The 22,849-nt window shown below is 40.2% G+C and overlaps 1 protein-coding gene across 9 annotated transcripts in view; it reads right to left on the bottom strand.

Annotated features, from left to right (window-relative positions):
* The window catches only part of ARHGAP32 (Rho GTPase activating protein 32), a 234,682-nt gene that overhangs the window by 10,905 nt on the left and 200,928 nt on the right, over positions 1-22,849 (bottom strand). For all 9 annotated transcript variants that reach the window (XM_084783262.1, XM_084783261.1, XM_084783263.1 and 6 more), the window contains 8 exons: positions 16,151-16,300; positions 7,310-7,412; positions 6,489-6,633; positions 6,013-6,095; positions 5,109-5,216; positions 4,738-4,883; positions 3,279-3,474; positions 1,615-1,760 (listed from right to left, as the gene is read on the bottom strand). In XM_084783262.1, coding sequence (XP_084639388.1) covers positions 1,615-1,760; positions 3,279-3,474; positions 4,738-4,883; positions 5,109-5,216; positions 6,013-6,095; positions 6,489-6,633; positions 7,310-7,412; positions 16,151-16,300 — 1,077 coding nt within the window. The remainder of the gene's footprint in view (positions 1-1,614; positions 1,761-3,278; positions 3,475-4,737; positions 4,884-5,108; positions 5,217-6,012; positions 6,096-6,488; positions 6,634-7,309; positions 7,413-16,150; positions 16,301-22,849) is intronic.

Here is a 22,849-nt window from a genome sequence, read left to right as displayed (position 1 = left end):
AAGTACAAGTCAAAGAGACACAGAGAAGAAGGCCCTATAAAGATGCAGGCAGAGGATGGAGTGATGCTACCTAATTGCAAGAGATGCCAGAAGCCATAAGGGGATAGGTGAGGTAGGAGGGAATCTTCCCTGAGAACTTAAAGTGACCACAGTGGGGCTGACACCTGACAGACTCTGAGTTACCAAACATTTTTGGGTTCCCAGTCTCAATCTGTAATAATTTATAAAGGCAGCCCCAGGAAACTCAAGTTATTTCAATTGAATACATTAATCTTACCTGCAAACTCCTACATCTTTCTGACTTGCTGGTAGCCAGCACTCTAAACTGAAGATACTTTAAGCTGTCTCTTATGCTCTCTGCAACCTTCTTAACTATCTCTTCCTGTTTTTGCCCCTGGACAACAATTTCTCTTAGAGTCCTTTAAAAATCTCTTTTCTCTAACCTGCTCCTCTTCCCACCCTGCTCTCATCGCCTGAAACAGGGCTCTTAGTCTCCTTACAGATCAGGTGACCTGTACTTCCTTCAACTCCCAAGGTGAAAATTCTCTCTCTTGGAGCTGGAGGGTTGGCTCAGTGGTTAGACACACTGCTGATCCTCAGGGGACCTGGGTTCGACTCCCAGCACCCACTGGGCAGGCAGCTCACAACTACCTGTAACTTTAGTTCCAAGGAATAGAATGCTCTTTTCTGACCCCATGGGCACCAAGCACATGGAGTGTATACACACAAATGCAGGCCAAGATATTCACACACATAACATAATATTACTTAAAAATAGCATTCTTGACCACCACCCCATTCCCTTAGGAACGGGCAATGCCAGCCAAAGATGCCAGACGTAGAGTTCTACTTCAGCTGTATGTGCATACCAGAAGTCACTTTCTTACACAGATGACTCTCCAGTTAGACTCTGAAGGCAGGGTACTACCTTAAGTTTCTTTCTGCATAGCCTGCTATCAAAATATCTAATGTGCCGAATTCATGATTGCAAATTGAATGATGTAAATAAGCCTAACATTACTTCTCAGAGAAAAATGCTATTTTTTTTCTAGGTTAAGGAGGTGTTCTTACCAGAATATGGGTTTTTAAAAATGATTTTAAAGAGTAATTTATTCAACACTAATAGACCTATGTGATGTAACACAAAACCCCATCAGCAAGTCACTCAAGAGAGAATGTTATGGTTAGAACAGCTATAACCTTGGAAAGCATGCTAAAACATAGATTTTAAATCTGTAAAACTAAAGATCAAAACCAATAAATAACATATAGTATTTGCTTATTACCAGCAATATAGAAGCTATGCTACAATACAGAAGCACTGTTAATTTTTAACGCACGCACACGCGCGTGTGTGTGTGTGTGTGTGTAAAATCTATTCAGTTTTCTTAGAAACTTGGTTTTTCTGCATGTAGTCTGTATTATCTTATGAGTTCGTGATAATCAGACATGAAGATAATCCACCTGTGCCACACAACTACGCAGGCTTTACAGTGAGCGGTGTCGTGATGGCATGAGGAGGGCACACACAGAGAAGGCACCGGAGGACAGCAGGGAGGGCCAGAAGCCCTAGGCAGTGTGCTGCAGCAGCGCAGGGAGGCAGAGGGCGCTCACCTTTCAGAGCCATGGCTTTCATCTCTGAAGGCTCACTCTCATTACGCTGCAACTTTCGCTTAGAGACAGAAGATGACTTCCCCAAATTGAAGAAGGAACGCCAGCTGCCAACAGGAGATTTTTTCATCTTATTCTGAGGCCTCTTTCTACGAAACAGAAAACAGTTTATAAATATTAAGATAACGGAGGCTCTATCCTTTCCTACAGAGCAATTGAACAAATGGTAGAAAAACAAAACTGCCTGGGGAGGCACAAGGGGAACAGCAGACAAGCCTTCTCCCTTCCATGTGGTGCACTGTACATGCGGTTCTACAGGACACGGGAGCTAATGTGTAACATGAGCAATAGTTCCACAAAGGTCACTTATACCTCACAATCTGAAAAAAAAAAAAAAAGTAAGACGACACTGATGTTAAAGCTCCACAAATGAGACAGTATAAAGAAACCAGGTGAGGGGAGAGACCGAGCACAGAAGGAGGGCAGGAATGCAGCATAGGCTGAACGGCAGGAAGTGCGCCACCTACCTTATGTAGTGAGAACGTCTTTTCAAAGTAGACAACCACAAAAGAAGCTGATTAAATGAAGACCTAAGAAGTTCAACTAATTTCCTTAACACTGTGAAATTGTGTGAGGAAATGAGGATGTCATGAAACCCAAGCTGGGCTACATTCTAATGTCTGCTTTTTGAATCACTACTCAGTAAAGACATTTTTGAGTAAATCTAAAAGCAAGGTTCTCAAGATCAACTCAGAAATGACAAAGAAAGACTAAGTGTCAACTTCTGGCTTTTTAGTCCCAGAAAGAAAAGGTAGAAGAATACATAAAAATGAACAAGAATAAATTCTGAGGTTTTATTAGCATTACCTCATCTAGAGAAACAAGATCCTTACATTTATGAGCATAGCGAAGGGCAGCAGAGCACCCAAAATAACTCGCACATACACTTATCTTCCCTTAACCCTGTAAGGGACTCACAGCCTGTTATTAGCGTTTCCTTAGGGAATCAGTGAGGGCATCAGCTCAGAGAGACACCGAGAGGATACACTGCAACCCTCTCACTACTGCTCAAGTTCCTGAAATCAAATGACAACCAAAAACTGTCGAATAAAACAAAAAGCCTCATGCACGTTTTCAGCTTTGCGTTGCATCAAGCTCACAGACTCTCTGGGCTGCACAGCATCTGCAACCATCAGAACTGCACAGGAGGCTCCACATTCCGCTGCTGACCAGGTGGGTCTGGGCTGAGGTGGGGGTGGGGGTTTACAAGTCTCAGTCACCAGCAACTCTGATGCTAGTCAGAAACCAGTGTCAGAAGCCACTGCCCATTCACTCTTTCTGAATAAGCTGTTTTAGCACAACTTATTTCTAAATTCCTAAAAAACATTTCTCAGAGAGTAAAGCCAACTCCACACAGCAAATGTATATTATTTTTATTAGCAATTTTCTTGTAAAACTAGCTTCTTTTTTAAAAATTATTACATTGTTATAAAGTTTTACAAGAATAATTTTCATTGGTCCTTATAAAGGGTTAACTATCTATATTCAATTAACTTTTTCTAGAACTGCCCCAGACTTTAATATAATAATAAAATAGCAAAATTAAAGCAAACTATCATGTACAGCTATGAAGCTATAGTTTAAAACAATTGCTAAGAGTACGTTACCTTTCAAGTGGGAACTCAATTATGGTATGAAACTTCCCTTGAAGTGCAGCAGGTCCTTCTCCTACTTCGATGTACTTATTTTCAGTCACAATGGGAGAAGTGACCTGAGCCTGTGTTCTTGCCTGGGCTTCCTCCAGTGTAAGCAGCTTGGTAGATGGGGAAGAGACCAGCAGGGACTTGGGCCTGGACAGAGAAGCTTCAGAAGGAAAAGAAATGACGTCAGTGTTACACATGTGTATCAGTCTGTCTGTCCACCTTCACTCTCTATGTAGTCACAGTATTTCAACTTCTCTTCAGGGGTTTTCAATAACAAATATCACAGTGCTTTATACTTAATGAGAGATAGAAAGTGACATTCTAGAGTACAATGAAATTCTGTAATCATCTATTTTCTCTTCTTAAAAGGTACAAGGTAAAGGAGATCAACTCAGTCATTTTTTGCTTTAGAAGGATTTTTTTATTTTTCTGCTCTGTCTCATACCTTTTATATACTAATAATGGGGGGATAACATATTTTTTCTTAATTTTAAAAATCCTTTTAATTATTTTTTATGTATGGGTGTTTTGCCTTTGTACTCTACCTGCATGCAGTACCCATGGAAGCCTCAAGGGGGTGTTAGCTCTCTTTGAACTAGAGTTGCAGATGTTGTGAGCCACCGTGTGGGTGCTGTGTTGGCATAATGTTCTAGTAGACTGTGCACAGTTTACCCTCGGTCACTCAAATGTTGATTTCTCCACCCACTATCTGGATCAATACAGACATTATTCTAGTGTCTTCTGTTTCAAGTTTGTGTAAACATGTCACCATTTGTTCTGTATTGCTAAAAACAAAAAACAAACAAACAAACAAAACCCCACAAACTAGCCAATTCTGAATAATAACAGAGACTAGGGTGGGGCATGCTGATCCAGTGAGGGGAAGAGGAAGAGAAGGAAGGAGAAGACTGGAAAACATCAGGAGAATTAAACCAGGCCTAGGAAATAATTTCAAAGCAAATATAAAGTGGGAAATCCAAATGGGAGGAAATATACTAGCATGGAGGTTTAGGATGGAGTAATTATTGCCCAGCATTGTGCTATAAGCTAATTAAATAGATCCTGGTCTCTCTGTGTGGTTATTTGGCTATAAATCTGGTTATGGAGTAACTGCTGATCTTACTAAAATAATAATTAAATATTAAATATTAATAATCTTTCAACAGTGTTGGAAATAGAACTTGGGCACTGTGAAAGTGGAGCCCAGTACTCTCAACTACTGAACCATTTTTCCAGCCCTAGAGCAAGATATCTTTACTGTGTAATGAACTTACATCATAACATTCTGATGTGTAGTATTGACTATATAGAGACACTGTCAATTTGTTGGGTTTGTAACAGACTTGGTCAGAGATTATTATATGAAATAATAATTGCAAAGTTTTCCATTCATTTAGGAACCTGTTCCTGGTGTGAGCCATACCTGCCCCTTCCTGCATGACAGCGCTGATCTTGCCACTGAAGAGCACATCTACATGATTGAGGATGAACTCAACAACCACAGACTGAATTCTCACTTCCATGAAAGCTGCAGTTCCACTGAAGCAGGCCGACTCTATCTGCTTTGATCTGTGGGGTCAATAACAGTTCCTTCAGAGCTGTGAAGGCAGGTCTCCAAAGGCACACTTCTCCAGCACAGAAGTTACAGAGACACCGGTGGGAGGAGTCTTGCTTTTAGAGCCACTTAGCTAATGCATAGCTGGCTCCCTTAGAAGGATGTTAATACATAATGCAAGCTTTTTTTAAATCCAAGAAAATACATTCTTTAAAGTTCATAAATAAAATACAAATTACCTCAGCAGGTTTGGTGCCCAGACAATGGCAAGGTTTTTTGCATGCATATTTGTGATGGAGCAATAGTCTGCTAGAAGAGACAGGTGTCTCATCAGGAACTCCAGTGTTCTGAAAAATGAAATACAGCATGCTAACTGAAACAGACACTACAGCATGTGGAGCTCACTGGCTTGTTAGTTTCTGAAAGCAAAATAGAAACATGCATGCATGCATGTGCACGTGCCTGCGCGCACACACACACACATGCACATACACACACACACACACACACACGTACATACGCGCACACACATTGACTAAGTGTAAGTATCATTTAACATGAACTTTCCACAAAACTAAGTTTCTAGACCAAGATATTTTGCTATCCTACTTTCAGCAGAAACAAAAAAGGGCCTAAACGTTTAAAAGCATAGAAGCAAGACATGAACAAACCGAAAAGTGGCCTGAGCAATTCCAGCAGCACCAGAACAGGACCTGGGCAGCTGATATGCTTTCACAGTGAAAAATCCACTTAGCTGTAATATCTTTCTTCACCTTATTTATTTAAACAATTCTGTGCACACTCAGATTAAATAACTGAGCAGAATATTTATACAAATAAAATAATTGACTTAAACTTAAGTTAAACTAGATATACAAACACACAGGAAGACAGACAGACAGGCACAAACACACGTACACGCACACGCACCACACATCCCACATACACACATTACCTATTAGCCATCTACAACATTTATGGATCCCTAACTGCACAGAGATTAAAACCAATAAAATATTGTGACCAAAAGACAGCACTATAGATTCTATTACTAGAAAGAATAATTTACATATGAGCCACATATGTACCTAATATAAGTTCTGCTTCTGGCTGCTAGTATCCATTTGCCAAGTCCTGGCTTACCTGTAGTGTGGTGGGGGGAGCTGCTGGATGACATCATGGATTTTTATCAACCGCTCTTCATCTGTTGCTGCTGAAACAGCATCCTGTAACAGACACAACGCAACAGACCAGTGAGCTGCGCCAGTGCAAATGAAAGATCCTGACCTGCAATCTCACTCTGCGGCTGAGCACAGGGCAAAGCGGTGACACAACACCAAGAAGGCACACTGCTTCCACGCACCATGGTGCTCAGTTGCTGCTGTCAAAATACATAATGGTATTTAATGGCATGCGTGCTAAGTCAGTGGCCCTCAGCCAGAATAAAAAGAGCAACAGGTTGAAAACTTCAAAGACCCAGGTTACTTGACTACTGTTGTGTGTTCAGGGAGTCCTTTCCAGCTCAAAAGTAATTCTCACATGAGACTAAACCAAAACACATTCTGAATAAAAACACAGTGAAACTCCCCTTGAGAGGATGCACGCCAGCCAGTACTTACGGAGAACTTCTCATACAGCTGGTAGGTGAGCAGAGGGTTTGGGAGTTCTCGGAAGTACAGCTTGCAGAGGGAGCCCACAGAGTGGATGTCTTGGACGTAAGGCTCTTTTGTCAGGTCGGGGACGTGCTCAGAATCAAATTCATGACTGACCCAGACAGAAGACAAGGACTGACTTAGTGAAGAGAAGAAAGCACACAGAGAGCAGAAGCCCAAAATGTTCACCTCTACTTCATAGTTGCAGTTTCCTTCAAATTATTACATGTAACAAGCCAGGATTTGGAACTTCAATAGTAACAACAGGTTATCTTTTTGGCAGATATCCATGTGAAACTAAAAACACAACTTTAATATTAAAATACAGAAACCTCTAGCCCCAAAGGTTTATAACATCAGTGACTTTCTCTCTTTTCTTTATATCATTATATTTCATATATTACTTTTGGATTTTGACACACTTGCCAAGGCATAAGCATGCAGGTCAGAAAACAATTTGGGAATGCACTCTTCGTTCCATGTAGGCTCCAGGTTGGAACTCAGACCACAGGGCTTGGCAGTGCTTTTCTCTGCTGAGCCATCTCACCGGCCTCCTTCCAACATTTCAAAGAGATAAAATACTACTGATGTACTGAGGAGGTTAGCGAGCATGGTGTTGGGACACTACAGATGAGATATCATTTAGTTGGAGAATAACATGGATTCTCTTTCCTAGTTTATCTCAACCATGTTACTGATAATCATGGCTATCAAAGCTACTGATTTTTAAATAATTTTAATTTGGTAAGTTAAATAAGAATAAAAAAGAAAACGCCATAGAGTTTTACCGAAGTCTCTGGATGTTGGAGGCAACGCCCGAGAGGCGATATATCCCGTCCACAATGCCATACCTCTCGATGAATGCTGTGCAGCTCTGAAGAACCTGGGGCACTGAAGACAGTTTTAAAGATAAGATTATTGCTGCTATTTAGTGCAGCCAAAGTGACACCCAAAACATCCTAGTTTTCATAAGCAAAATAAAATTCATAAACCAAAGAGCAAACAACTAGTCTGTTACCAAAAAAGAAGATGATCTGTTTATTAAATCTTGTTATCTAAGCCTGGTAACTTCTGGCCTGGCTCTGTTTAATCACAATTCACACAGTTTTCAACTGCAGGCTCATTTAGATCAAATGTTTAACCTCCACACTACCACAGACTAAAATAAACAGACAGCAGTCACTCGAATGTCATCCACAGCAGATTTCACAAAGTTAAGTGCTTGTCCCAACAACATAATTACTTACAAGTGCTGTACCACTTCGCTCCTAAACAAGCTGCTTTTACCTCTCAGCCAATGCAAAGGGATAGCTATTTTAGGCATATGGGCTAGGACAAAAGTTTGAAACTATGTGATAAACTTCTGCAACCATTTAAAATTCGACAATATCTGGAGTCGGCATCCTGCGTTTTATAATGCAGATTGGCCAGCACAAGACTTCTTAATTGGGCATTTGGTAGTGTCAATTAAAACGCCTGATGCACAGTGCTTGGAGGGACACTGCATGGTCTGTTAAGAGACTCTATATTAAGGGAGAAATACCAAGTGCTAAACGAGGAAGGTTAGGTGTGTTAGTAAGACAAGCTGAACTACTGAATTTCAGTTACAACGCATGGCTATGTCATTTCTTTATTGCAATGATATCTTGCTTTTCCTGCCTTTGGCTGGAGTCATGAAATCCATCTTTCAAATCCTATCAGATATCACATTTTACAGATAAAAGCCAAAAGTCTCTGTGCTTAAAATAAAAAGGCAGCGGCAAATAGCACTGAGCACTTTGTACCAGCACTTCATTTTAAAACTAGCTTTCTTTCCTCCCTCCCCCGCCTTCCTTGCTGCCTCCCTTCTTGTGGTCTCCCACATGTGCCTGTACAAACACACCAAGAGATTCATGTGGAAGCTAGAGGACAACTTAAGAGAACTGGTTCTTTCTTTCCACCATGTGAATTCTAGGGATCAAACTCAGGTATCAGGCTTTACAGCAAGAGCTTGTCCCTGATAAGCCCATCTCACCAAATCTATGATGCACACTCATTTAATTCTCAAATATGGACAAAGTATTAGTATTACCCCCGTTTTATAGTAGAAAAACAACATCTTCAGACATCAAGTTCATGTATAGGCAAGGAGGAAGAATGATGGAAATTAGATTCTAACGCAAGTAGTGTAAGGGCAGAATCAATATTTTAAATTATTGCAATATATGACATCATCTTTTGCCAGATGCATAAGGTTCTTTAAATTTTATACTGACTACCTTATATTCTGTTTTACAATTCTAGAGCAACTGAAATCCCACTCTTTAATACAACAGCCATTTCACAACTCCTCTCCGTAACCTGTTTCACCATATAGAGTTGTTCTAGCAGGTTCAGCCATCACTCTTAAGCGTCACTGAATGCCCACAAGGCAGCTGCAGCACTCTGTCTATATGGTCACAAGATGGAATCATGTCCAAGTGCTTCTTGATTGTATACCATTCCCCCTTCCTGACTGCAAATTCTCCAAGGTGAAAAATGGAAACAAGCTTCCTCTAACTTTGGGCATTCAGCACTCACAAATGACTGTCTTGATATAGGTACAAAATCAGTAAGTGATCAGTTTGCAGGTGTGCTGAGAGCCAGTCACTTAATAGGGGAGGGAGCTGTATTCATTTTCAGCTTTGTACATCTACCTCTAAAGCATTCAGGAAGAGAGAGAGAGAGAGAGAGAGAGAGAGAGAGAGAGAGAGAGAGAGAGAGAGAGAGAGAGAGAGAGGCAGTCTTATGTAGTGGAGGAAAGTTAGGAGATTTTTGTGGGTTTCTTAGGAATAAATCTGGTGTGCTAAATATGAAGTCATTTTTTAAGAGCTTGGGTCCTATTCCCAATACTGTTTTATCAATAGCCTCAGTGCCTTTGGTTTTTATTCTGTAAACTAGTAGTGAAATACAATTTAGTGTTACACAAGGCTGAAGAGATGGCTCAGCAGTTAAGAGCACTGGCTACTCTTCCAGAGGACCTAGGTTTAATTGCCAGGATCCAACACGACAGTTCACCTGTTCCAAGGGATCGCACAGCTTTATACAGACATGTATACAGGCAAAACACCACTGCACATAAAATAACAAAGTTAGGGTTACAAATCTGTCACCTGCTCTAGACATATATGTAGATGAATGGAATAATGAATGTGAATTTTTTTTTTAGGAAAACAGAGTGAGTGTGTACGTGTGTGCGTGCGCATACGCATGCACATTCCTGTTGTTTGGCTACTGCATATGCAGACTAACTCATCTACAAGCTACAGGAAGTCTCCTGTCATTACCTTCCGTCTCCCTGCAGCAGCATGTGAGTTCCAGGTGTTCATGCTGGCTCGTCTGGCTTTTACATAGGTTCTGGATCCTCACTGAACCGTTCCCCAGTGCCTAGCTCTTTATGAAAGAAGCTTTTCATGGGGCTGAGGATACAGCTCAGGGGTTAAAGTGCTTACCACACAAGCATAAGGATCTGAGTGTCATCCTCAGCAACTACACAGAACTTGTGTACAGTGGTCCACATTTATGGTCCTAACATGGGGGGGGGGGCAGGGGCAGGAGGGGGAGGAGGAGATGGGGACCCTGGGGCTTAATAGCTGGCCACTCTAGATTAATCAGTGAGGTCCAGTTTCATTGAGAGAGTGCTTCCAAAACTAAAGTGAAGACAAATGAGAAATAATCCAACATTGACCTCTAGCCTCAGCATGCACGCACGCACTTCTCATTAGGCAAGCTAGGTCACCTGTGTACACAGGACTGGCCTTGGAAGAAATCATGTCAAGCAGAGGATCGTATTTCTTTATTATTATGCTCTTTCCAGGCATACATTATTTTGTTTTCATAAAAATAAGTGACCAAAAAGTACCGGTAACACTCACTAGAGTATTATTTCACATGATAGTTAATGTATGTTCATGTTCTCCCAAACCAGCCAACTGCACACTATAGCACAGAAACTTCAGCGTGGCCCTCTAGAGTAAGATTTCTTCAAGAACTACCACAAGTCATTCTAAGTCCAATTCTGCTTTGCGTATGATCTTACAAGAGTATAAGGGAATATTTATATGAGAAATGATGATCCTTAAGTCTAAAATTAATGCTAAAAGCAGGATAAACAGTACAATGAATACTGGTCCTGGGTTTTACACCACAGTCTGTTTTCATATCTGTTCTCTTTATTCATTCGATCTCCCACTGACCCTGTGGGCACCAGGCAGGCACTGGAGACAAAGATGAAAAAGACAGTTGAACCTCAGGGACATGGCTTCTGGGCACTGTCTCAACAGTACAACAGTACGTGCACTTAGGACAAGCAGTGTGGGTCTTGGTTAGGAAAATATAGTGACTTAAAGGATTAAATTAGGAGTAATTTCATCTGTTTTTTTTCCTAGTACCCTCGAGTCATAAAATTCTCATAGATGTACAATGGTTTAAAATAAGGGCTTTTGGTAAAGGCGACAGGTAACTCAAACACAGTAATGTTTGGAGCCAACAGTCTCTTCCCTTTAGATTTTAAAATACTTTTCAAGTAAGTGTGTATGTGTGTGTGTGTGTGTGTGTGTGTGTCTGTCTGTCTGTCTGTCTGTCTGTCTGTCTGTGTGTTTTCCTTTCCTTTTCTTCTTTTTCACTGGGCCTTAAGTAGCCAAGGCTGGCCTTCAATTCATTTTGCAGCTAAGGATGACTTTAAATTTCTGATCTCCTTGCCTTTGTCACCCAAGGCATGGTACTACAAGGCTGCAACACCATGCTGATTTGCAAAGTACTAGGGTGAAACCTAGGGCAATGTACCTGCTTGGCTAGCACTTGACCAACTGAGGTACATCTCCAGTGCTAATGCTTCTGTTCTATATCAAACATGATTTTATCTATCTCTTACAAAGCCATCAGTATTTTATTAGCAATTTCAAACTTTTAAGGAAACCGTATTTTAAATATATACAAGAAATAAAATAAGCCTTCATGAAAAACAACAAAATCTTAAATATATGAAAACTCCATTCTACCTGACGAGATTTTATAATCAGAGAATTTATGAATACTGTAGTAAAACCTTTTAAATGTTATTTGGCAGCTGTCTTCTGCTAATCAGGTAGGGAGGGAGGGAGGGAAGGAGGGAGGGAGGGAGGGAGGGAGGGAGGGAGGGAGGGAAGGAGGGAGGGAGGGAGGGAAGGAAAGCCCAACCTTCTAGGATTCACGTGAAAGCTGCTGAATTGATGCTGGCAGCTCAGGCATGTTCTCATTAAAGACTGCAGTAAAAAAGGCTGTATAATATTAAAAGACATAAAAACAACAACAAACAAAACCACAACTCAACTCTACAGTTAAGGATGTCTGAATATATGACAAAATCAGTACAATGGTTGCACAGAAAATATTGTTGGCAGGTTTTTAAAGCACCTGCCAGTTCTATAAATATCTGTAATCTTTAGTGAATTCACATTTTGATAAACTGTGAGAGCTCAAGCTCTGTAAGATTATCCCAAGTCAACCCTGGCACCAGAGACAACATAAAGAATCAACAGAAAACTGGCTTGTCAGACTCCTACGTGATTTCATGCAATGCTCTGTAAGAGAAACAGGTCAGGTTGTTATGCACTGCAACAGGGAGGTGCGGAAAAGCGGAAAGAGTAACAGGATTATCTCTGTAAATCTGATCACGCACTAGGAATACAGTTCAAAAAATGAGTCGCACAGCAAACATCACTATGATATGAGCCTCTCTCTCAGAAAAAACAAGTGCCACAAATGTACATATTTCAGGTAAAGACCCTAAAGTCACACTTTGTTTAATGACAGGGATGTTTGCTCAGATCCCCTTAGGGGATCTATCTGAATGTGTATCCACACACACCTAATGATGTGGCCACTTTATATCTAGGTAATGGTCTTGTCCACTGCTCCAAGGGCACAAACCTGATCAGCATTGTCACTGTTCTGAACACCGTGGTTAATCATAGCTCAATGAGTAAATATTTGTACCTGTAAACATATCTAAATATAGCAACTGTAGAGGAAAGTACAGTATAAAATAAAAAAGCACAGCACACCTGTTCAGTGCACTTACTATGAACTGGCAGCTATGCTGGATGAGACAAGGCCTGGGTCCAGGACAGTGCTGTGCACTTCTGTGTCTAGAAAACTGCTGCACAGGCTGCAGTAAACTCATAAAAATATTTTCTTTAATAAATTAATCTTAAATAATATAAAATTTCATTTTATGAGGTTGTTTTTTATTTTGACTGTTATAATCACAGCTAAAACCACAATATACTATAAATTATCTTCTTTATTCTCCAAGGTTTTTCCCATTTTTCTAATTATTTTACATTTTTAACTTTCTTCTTGGAAATAAAGACTTAAGCATGTTAGCCCAGCCTAACTCAGGGTCAGGATCTTCAATGTCAGCCTCCACTTCCCCATCTTGTCCTATCGGAAGTGAACGACGCCTTCTGGGATTACTCCAAGGCCCTGCCACAACTGCTTTCCATCCCCAGGAATCCACGGTGGCCGGCTTGGCTTACTTCTCTTCTACCATAGATCTGCCAATAGGAAGGACCACAGAATCCTTCCTGTTACAGACCAGCTTTTGGCACTGGGGTAAACTGAGCTTGCCGAGGTCTATGGAAGCTGCTGTGATAGTCTCATCATGAATTTTGCGGTTCCTTTTACTTCACTGCTTCCTTACTCTTGCTTCTTCAACTGTGAACTTCTAATCCAGTTCCAGTTACTCCACATTCATCCATTCCTCAAGAAGATCATCTATGACTGAGTATTGCCCTCACCCACACCTCAGGTTAAGGCGTTGGCCAGCTCCACCTCAGCTATGCTGACTTTCACAACCTTCCCACCCTTGGCAAATCTTCTGAAGCACAAGGACTCCTCCCACTCACCTTCTAGGTGCCATTTATAACATGCTTTGTTGATGCCCAAGCAAGGCTATGGTAGCTAAGAGTGGTTCAATGACAGAGCAAACTCTTTTAGTGTGAGCACAAGTCAGCAATGAATGCTCAGTCATCAGATGGTTGATTTCTGCTAGTCTTGTTGTTCCCAATAATGCAGAGCACTCTCTTTTTTGTTTGTTTGTTTACTTTTGTTTTTCTTGAGACAGGGTTTCGAAAGGTGTGGCCTTGGCTGTCCTGGACTCTCTTTGTAGACCAGGATGGCCTCAAACTCACTGAGATCTGCCTGCCTCTGCCTCCCCGAGTACTGGGATTATAGACATGTGCCATGGCATCCAGCTGCAGAGCTCTCTTTTAAAACTTGATTTAAATTCATAATCTCTCTCTCCTCTCCCCCTACAGTTTATGTTGATCCTATTCTCCTCATTTCCCTTCTTTCATTAAATCCTTTCTTTGCAACCATTCCCTTCCTACTTTCGTGGGTGGGGGGGGGGGGTGTGCATGCGCACACAGACTACTGTACTTAACTAGGGTTGTCTACACAAGCACGGATTGGAGTTATACCAGTGTCTATACCATCAAGGAATATGACATCCCTCTCCAAGGAACTGCTCATAGCTCCCGGGGAGGGGTGGGCTTTCTGAGCCCTTCCCCATTAGTGACAGAATGCTAATGAGATCTTGTATCGATTGCTGTTGTGAGTTCATCATGCCCAAAGAGGACTGTTTCACAGAACTCTTTCTGATCTTCTGGCTCTTGCATTCTTTCTGCCTCCTAGTCAGTGACATTCCCTGAGCTTTGGAGGGAGGAGGTTACGCAGATGTCCTATTTAAAACTGACCATCCACTTATTCTCAGCACTTTGGTCAGCTTCGAGTCTCTAATAAAGCAGAACTCTGACAGCCACCATCACTTCTTCCTCCTTCACGATTAGAGCTGACAGAATGCGTGCCTGGCAGGAGGGGGACAGTCACTGACTGACATATCTGCATAGTCCTTAATCATCTTTAATACTGTTTCCAGATTAACAACATGGCCTCTTCCTGACATTAATGGTGGCTGTTGTTCACTTAGAGGCTACAATGAAAACCACAACATGAGATTAAGTTAAATGGAGGAGAAAATAATGTAGTCAAAAGACAAAGTAAATGCAAGATTTATGTGAGTGGCCGCCATCACAGCACAGCACACTCTCTTTCTTTTTTGACATGGTTTCTCTGTGTATCCTTGGATGTCTTGGAATTCCCTCTGTAGACCAGGCTAGCCTCCAAGTCACAGAGATCTGCTTCAGCCTCCCTAAGTGCTGGGATTAAAGGCATGTGCACCACCTTTAATCCCATGCCTGGCTACAGCATATTCTTCTACAGTAACTTTTAAATAAAAGCAATGTACTCTAAAGTAACAATGAAAGTATAAAAATGTCACAATGAAACATTTTCTATAATGAAATGTGCTTACTTTGAATAGTACAATTAGTATATAAATGAATGACTATCATTCATTCCAGTTATCAGGAACGTGTACATGTATATCATCAGGCCTGCTAGGTTACACCTACAATCTCAGCACTCAGGAGGAAAGGCAGGAGGAGGGAGTTACAGGCCAGTCGGAGCTTATAGAAAGACTGTGTCAAAAACAAAACCTAGGTATATCATTATATAGTTTTGTACAATCATCAGAGCCAATGTCATCATAAATACATAGTAATTTGCTGGCCTGGAGTTTTTGTTTGGGAGGCAGTGATGCTGGAGACTAAACCCAGGACCTGGGGTCTCTAGCCTGTACTAAGTTTTCTGAAGCCTACAATCTCTCTAGGCAACAGAGATGTTTCTGCTAGCTTATAGTCTTATGGGAATAGAATCATATACACAACCCATCACTGCCAATGTAAGTATTATGTGGCACACAATAGTTGTTATTCATTTATATAGTCTAAATAAAAGCAGAGTGAATGTAAGGAAAAGCAATCATAATACATACATACATATATATTTATTTTGTATGTATTTTTCATCTCCTCTCACAGTTATATATAAAATATCTAAATATTTTTCTTCATGATTGTTCTGGTTGTTTTGGAACTTAAAATATACAATTAATTCTTTTAGACTTTAAAATACTCTATGTATAAAATATATATTTGTGGTATAAGTGTAGATATACATAGTATAAGCAATATAGATAAAGTCTCAATCTTAAAAACTTTTCTATGTACTTATTAAATGAAATACAAATAATCTAGATACTAAAAACACATTTTAAAACTTTCAGTCAACAAAACTTTAAACTCTTTCCTTCCTTCCAACCATCCATCCAACCACTAAATTCTTGATTCAGAAATTAAGTAGAAAAGAATATAATTTTAGCTATAAAATCAAGGCAGGTAGTTTTAGTATTTTACAGTTTCAAAAATATAACCTGCCATAGTGCCCCCACAAAGAACTAGAAATAAATGTTTTAGGACATGAATAGGGAAGCTGGCTGGAGACGTTACCTAGACAGATGTAACAGAGCCCACAACGCAGCAGGCCCTCCATGCACAGCAGCTCTTCCTACATGACCAGGACACTCTGGCAAGGCTCACCCAGAACTGAGGTGAGTGGCTGAGAACCACAGCACACACCATTCACCACATCTGCCCAGTGACTGGTGACAGAGAACCAATACAGACATATCAAGAACTAAGGTCACAAGTAGGCTCACAGCTTGCTTTTACCTTCAAATCCAGAATTCAGGAGGTGCTCCCCCAGGTCACAACCAAACACCCTCTCCTTCAAGATTCCCCGCTGCTTTAGCTTCTGCTTTGTTGGGCGAGACTTCATGAATGTTCGTAAGAAAGTAATGAGCTTGCCGTGCTTTTTAGACACTAGAAAACAAAAATAAATAAATGTCTTAGTTGTGGAAAGGAATTACATTTTAGTTAGCACAAAAAGAAACCAGCCTTGATAGTCTAATTCAAGATAACCTGTTATAAACATGCTTTATAATTGTAGGCAGCTGTTTAGACGTTGGTGCACTTTGTTCTCTCTAGCCTGTGATCGAGCCTATGTGACAGGACTGGGAGCAATTATATGTACTGTACTCTATGACCTATGAATCAAGCCCACCTGGCAAACCATCTGACATCTTAAAGCATGCCAGAAGGCAATGAGTTTGGGTCCAGTGTACTGCTTTGGAGATCTTCACAGTAAGAAAGGACTGAAGTGGTTTCCATTTTTAGTCAGTTTTGAAAATTTCTTTCCTTTTTCTTTTCTAGTACTGGAGAATGAACCTAGGGCCTTGCACATACATGCTCAGCACGCACTCTACCACTGAGCGCTCCTCAGCCTCTATACTGTTTGCTCTAAGATAGGTCTTACTAAGTTGCATGGAAAGCTTTGAACTTGCTCTGTAGCCTAGACAGGCCTTGAACTTATGATCTTCTTGCCTTAATTTCCCAACTAGTTGAAATATGCCTACACTAACAGGACTGGTATAAAATATTTTCCTTAATAATGAGAAATTTTCACAGAATTTGTAATTTGTGGGGCACAACGAGAGAAAGAAACCATCTTTCTTCCTCTTTTACCAGGAGAAGCACCTTATGATGGCACAGAACATGTGAACCCTAGTCCCCCCAGCTGCTAGTAATTTGATTTACTAATTTACATTTACTCTTGTGTGTACACATGTGTACAAGACATGGGTGGAAGACAGAGCCAACTTTTGGGAGTCAGTTCTCACATTGCCGAGGCAGTCTCTCTTACTGTTTTTCCCAATATTAGTACTCTAGGCTAGGTGGTCCAGGAGATTCCAGCTGATTCTCCAGGCTCTGTCTGCAGGAATGCTGGGACTCCAGATTCCAGACATACACCACAACACCTGGCTTTTTAAAACCTTTTTATTAAAACATAAATTTGGGCTAAAAGGTTCATTAAGCAAGCGCTTTTACCACTGAGTCATGCATTCAGCCTTTTAGATGAGGACACTGAGGCACAAGACAGAAACTCAACATGCTAGGGTTAAGTAATTAGAATTCAAAACCAGGCCATTTTCTAAGGTCTAAGCTCTGAACAACTGTATGATACTATCTAAATGAAGACAGCAAAGGAACACCAGATTTTTTAAAAAGTGGCTAATAAGGAAATAGGTAGGACAAAGTAAACGTGACTTGAGAGCAAAGTAACTCAAACAGACAGGATGGTCAGGGAGACTGCTCTAAGAAATATGAATCAAACAGAGCCAGAAGCTATGAGAGCTGGTAGGGCACAAGTGTGCAATGTGATTACAAGCAGCAGGCCATAACAGAGAGTATGGGCTTTACATCATGGGAACACACTGACTAACTTAAAACAATTTAAAACAACTGGTTCTATTTTTTTTTTAATCCAGTGTGTGTATATATATATATAAAAGCTAAAAATGCACCAACAAGGGGTTACCTGAATAAATCATTTTACACTCATACGGAACTACTGATTTGCCTTTCTTTATTTGTTAGGTGTTTTTGAGACAGGGTTTCATTATGTAGCTCTGGCTGACCTGAAACTTGCTATGTAGACCAGGCTAACTTTGAACTCAGAGATTCATCTGCCTCTGCCTCCCAGCTGCTGAGATTAAAGGTTGTATGTGTGTGTGTGTGTGTGTGTGTGTGTGTGTGTGTGTGTGTGTGTGTGTGTGTGTGTTTAAAGACTATCTACTGGTACATTATAAGCTCCAAGACAGAGTTTGTAAATTAAGATATAGAAGTTGTCTTCATATAAAAACAATGAGGAAGGCATTCTCTCACAGGCACTTAAAAAATTCACATATATATGAATTTTTTAAGCTTTTTTAAAAATTAATTGTATGTGTTGAATTAAAGCTCCTCAAGAGCAGAAAATGGCAAATACTCTTGTCTTCTGATTACTCAGAAACATTACACCTAGAATCATCAATGGAAATTAATTACACATTGAGCATCATAAATAATTGATAATGGGATGAATTAACAGTTGTGACCCTTTAACTAAAGTCTTACCCCATTATTCAGAGTGCAGTCTTTGTTAGCACTGGGCGACATGAGCCTGCTGCTGCTCGGTTTGTTAGCGAGGGAAGAATGTGCACATATCTTTTCTAAAGCACTGACACAAGGCCTGAGTGATCAAAACTACAATACACCACTCAATTAAGAGATCAGAAAATGTCACTAGCAATTTTAGGCCCCATTTGCACTTGAGAGTGCTGGGAAACACTGCTGGATGTGTGTCCTCCTTGCTTCTACTGTACAGCTGCCTTCCCAGAACCATTACTGATAGATCACAGCATGATGTCCAGTCCTGACAGTGAAAGTAGGAGGGGTGGCAGGTTCCTTCTAGAAAATTTATATCCCATCACGAGGCCTCAAAGAACAGACAGTCATGATGGTAACAACATGTGGATTAATCATATTGGGTTAGAAATTAGTTAATAAAATGATCAAATTAATTATATTCAAGTTAGATGCTCTAACAACAATTCCAAATTGTTCATTTATATTAGTTTTCTTCACTTAAACTTTCTTCCCATTTCTTACATATTAAAATGGCCAAAAGGAACTCACTTTGGATTCAAGAAATGTCTCCCATCCCTGTCCAATGTTACCATCAACTCCTTTGAGAGGCAAAAACAAAGTATTCTCAACTCTACTAGAATCCTGCTGCTGAGGAAGGTAAAGTTTGGTTGTAGATGACTAAGTGCTGACAAACCCACTCCTACAGAGAAACACAGTAACACAGTGAAAGGGAGGCTGTAAGGGTCAAGGTCCACAAAACATGCTAGATTAAAGACAATAAAGTAATAGAAGATGCAAGAAGCATAAAATGAATCTACTAAAGTGAATCACATTTTATATGCAAGTTTCCTATTCCAGAATTAAAAATGCAACACAGGTCCCAACACTAAACCCTTCCATATTATTTAGCTATTATAGATTTTGTGTCTGCAATCTTTCTATAAACCAGGCAAACCTACCAGACCTGTCTTCCTGGTAGTTACAAGCTTTAACAGTACGACTTTGTCTTGCCAAGGTAAATCTTTATGATACCAATTACCAGTTTATGGGGAGATAGGAAAGACAGCCATTTCTGTAGAACAAGGTGAACCCTGGCATGGAGGTGGGACCCTGAGAGCTTTAACTACACAGCAATAATTCCCAAAAAGTCTCAAAGCAGGCTTGAGTCCTCATACTTCACCTACAGTTGCCTAGATCAGTTCTTTTAGACTGACAACACAAGTCTGGGCTTGTTGTGATTTCTGAGGGTGTAACAGAAGCTGGTTTGTATCTAGAAAATGGCCTCGGTGTTGTGTTTGTAACATTTGTAACATTTATTACACGTTCAGAAAGTTAAGCAGGCAAAGAACAGGGCTGGTGGGGAGATAGTTTTGGTGTACACACACTCTGTGGAGGTTACCATGATTAAACTGAAGATATAATAAACTTATAAATGTGTATAAAGCTTGTAATGCTTAAAACCCAGAAGTGTTTCACATACTGCATTCAAAAGCCTACCTATTACTTTGTTCTCAAACACAGATTAGATAACCATTTGGTAGAAATTCAACAGTGATGAATATAAACACAGGCAACTACTACATGTTATTTAGGCTGTCTTAGAATAGCCTCTTTATACCCAGCACTCTAAGTCTTGACTGAGTACTTTAAATATTTTTCAGTACATAAATATACAAAGATTTTAATTTTTATTTGAATTTCTTTAGTTTTTTTATTGAGTACAGCAATATCTATATACAACATGGAAGGCATAGTAAGAATTTTACTTAGAATTTTATCTAGACTATTACTAAATTGCCTTGATGGGCTAAGATAAAATCCTGCTTTTCAAAAGAATACCTAAAAAACAAACTTCAAGGCCTGTTCTGGAGTGTGGTTGCCCTCCCAAAGGTCATACCAGCCTCTCCCAGCAGCTGTCAAAGGGCAACAGTGCTTCAGATAGGGTGCGGCTTCACACGTGCCTCCACACTGTGTTCTACGCCAGGCTTCTGTGTGGCTTGAGCTTGTAGAGATCTTGTATATGCTGTTACCCGTGCTCTATGTTCATATGTGCAGCTGTCCTACTGTGTCCAGAAAACATGTTTCCTTGAAATTATCCACCAACCTTGGCTCTTACAAAACTCTGCCCCTTCTTCTATGATAATCCTCAAGCTTTGTGGGGGAGGAGTGTGTGACATTTGTGTCCCATTTAGGAGGCGCTCTGCAACTAATATACTTGATGTTTGCAGCAACAGGGCTGTATCATCAAGTGGCAAAATTATTGCCAATAGCTTGGAATGTGGAGAATGGGGTGAGGCAGAAATCTATGGAACCCCTTCAGCTAACAACTCAAAGAGAAGTAAGCCTCCCTGGTTCTGGGGGTCTTATTTGCTAGCATGTGGAGTCAAGTCTGGGTACTGTTCTCACACTGCAGGGTAACTTCACTGAAAATCTTTTACTTGGGTAACATACACTGGGGAGGAGGAGAAGGCTGAGAAGGAGTAGGAGACAATCCCTCCTCCTCTTCCCTCCCCCTCCTCTGACTTCTTTCCCCTCCTATTCTTCCCATTCCCAACCTACTGCTCCAGGTTGGGTAGGTTGACGAGGATGGATATGGGAGGAGTTGGAGGTGGGGATGAGGAGATGAGGTGAGGTGGGGGTGTGGTGGGGGGAGGAGAGTAAATATAATCAAATGCATATTATAAAATTCTCAATGAATACAATATTATTTTTTTAAACCTTTTCTTAGAAAGGCTTGTTTATGCCCTGCTGTTTTAACCTCAACACTGTTTAAAGGGCTAGTGTTTGCTTAGCTTTTTACTAGGTGTCCAGAGACCAAACTAACTAGAAAACATGACAAAAAGAGATGGGTCTGTGGTGTGAAGGTTTTGAGAGAGTCAGGAGATGGTGAACTGACAGAAGTTTCTAGAACTTAATGTAGTTAGGAGTTAAACCTGTAGTTCTGAAGCTGTGAGTCGTGACCCTTTGGAGGTTGAATGACTCTTTCACTGGGGTCACTTAAGACCATCCGAACACACTGATATTTAAGTTACAATTCATAACAGTAGCAAAATTACAGTTATAAAGTAGCAACAAAATAATTATATAGTTGGGGGTCACCAAAACATGGGGAACTACGTTAAAGAAATCATACTAAGCTGTACTAAAAGCATTAGGAAAGCTGAGAACCACTAAGTAAACAAAATATGAATAGTCATTGTACCCATCATCAGGGTTTTCTTTTTTTTTAATTTTATTAATTTATTCATATTACATCTCAATTGTTAGCCCATCCCTTGTATCCTATTCCTCCCTCCCTCCTGCTTCCCCCTTACTCCCCTCCCCTATGTCTGTGACTGAGGGGGACCTCCTTCCCCTATATATGCTCTTAGGGTATGGAGTCTCTTCTTGGTAACTTGCTATCTTTCCTCTGAGTGCTGCCAAGCCTCCCCATCCAGGGTCAGAAATGTGGTCAGAAATGGGGCACCAGAGTTCGTGTGAAAGTCATCTAGGTTTTCAAGCTCAGCATTTTGCCGTATTACTTGCCCACATACATTTTTTTCCTATTTCAAATTAGGAAATAAAGCAGGATTGAAATAAAACAGTAGGCTGTCCTTAATCCTATTTTCTCTACACAGTAAATCTTTATCTCAAATTTAGTATTTTTCATCCTCACCTGTGTTTTGTACTCAAACTAGATGTGTCTATAGTCAAAAAGAACTCATATGGGCATGTTGTATGTTTACAATTTTAGGAACAAAACATGTTATGAAACTTCCTATATCATATATTTTGAGATTTATCCATAGTACTTGTGATTCAGTATATTAATTTTTCACTACATTAATCTTTCCTTTGAAGTATATGCAACCATTTCTACTTCTAGTGTCCCAGTATTAGCTAGAGTTTTAATTAATTTTAATCAATGTTGCACTAATCTATTTAGTATGTGCTTCTCTCACACAGTGAGAGGCTTCCTCTGGCAGCCATGTTCAGAATCACTGAGTATGTTGCTGCCCATCCTTATTTCAAGTTTACCAAAGTCGCCTCTCCAATGACAGTCCCGAGAGAATTTACTAATACCGCACTTCCGTGGGATGTACATGCCCATTCTTCACACCTGTGTCCTATTTCATTTATTTCTTTCATCAATCTAATGAATACAGCATTGTACTTTAACATGTACTCTTGTGATTGCTGGTTAGTAAGCATTTAGCCTTACTGGTGACTCAGTTTCCTCTTTAATGAAATAACTTATTTTTTATTATATTTTTCTTTCTGATAGGTATTAATTTCTTATATAACCTGAAAACAAATCTGTCAGCTGAATATGTCACATAAAGATCTTTACCATGTCTATAGCTTTTCTTTGTACAAATTAAAGCATGTTATTAGGTATAGCATCTATATTATATGGCATTTTTC

The sequence above is a fragment of the Acomys minous genome, assembly GCF_964271855.1.
Source record: "Acomys minous genome assembly, chromosome: 5".
Lineage (NCBI taxonomy): Eukaryota > Metazoa > Chordata > Mammalia > Rodentia > Muridae > Acomys > Acomys minous.
This window is presented reverse-complemented; position numbering and strand designations above follow the sequence as displayed.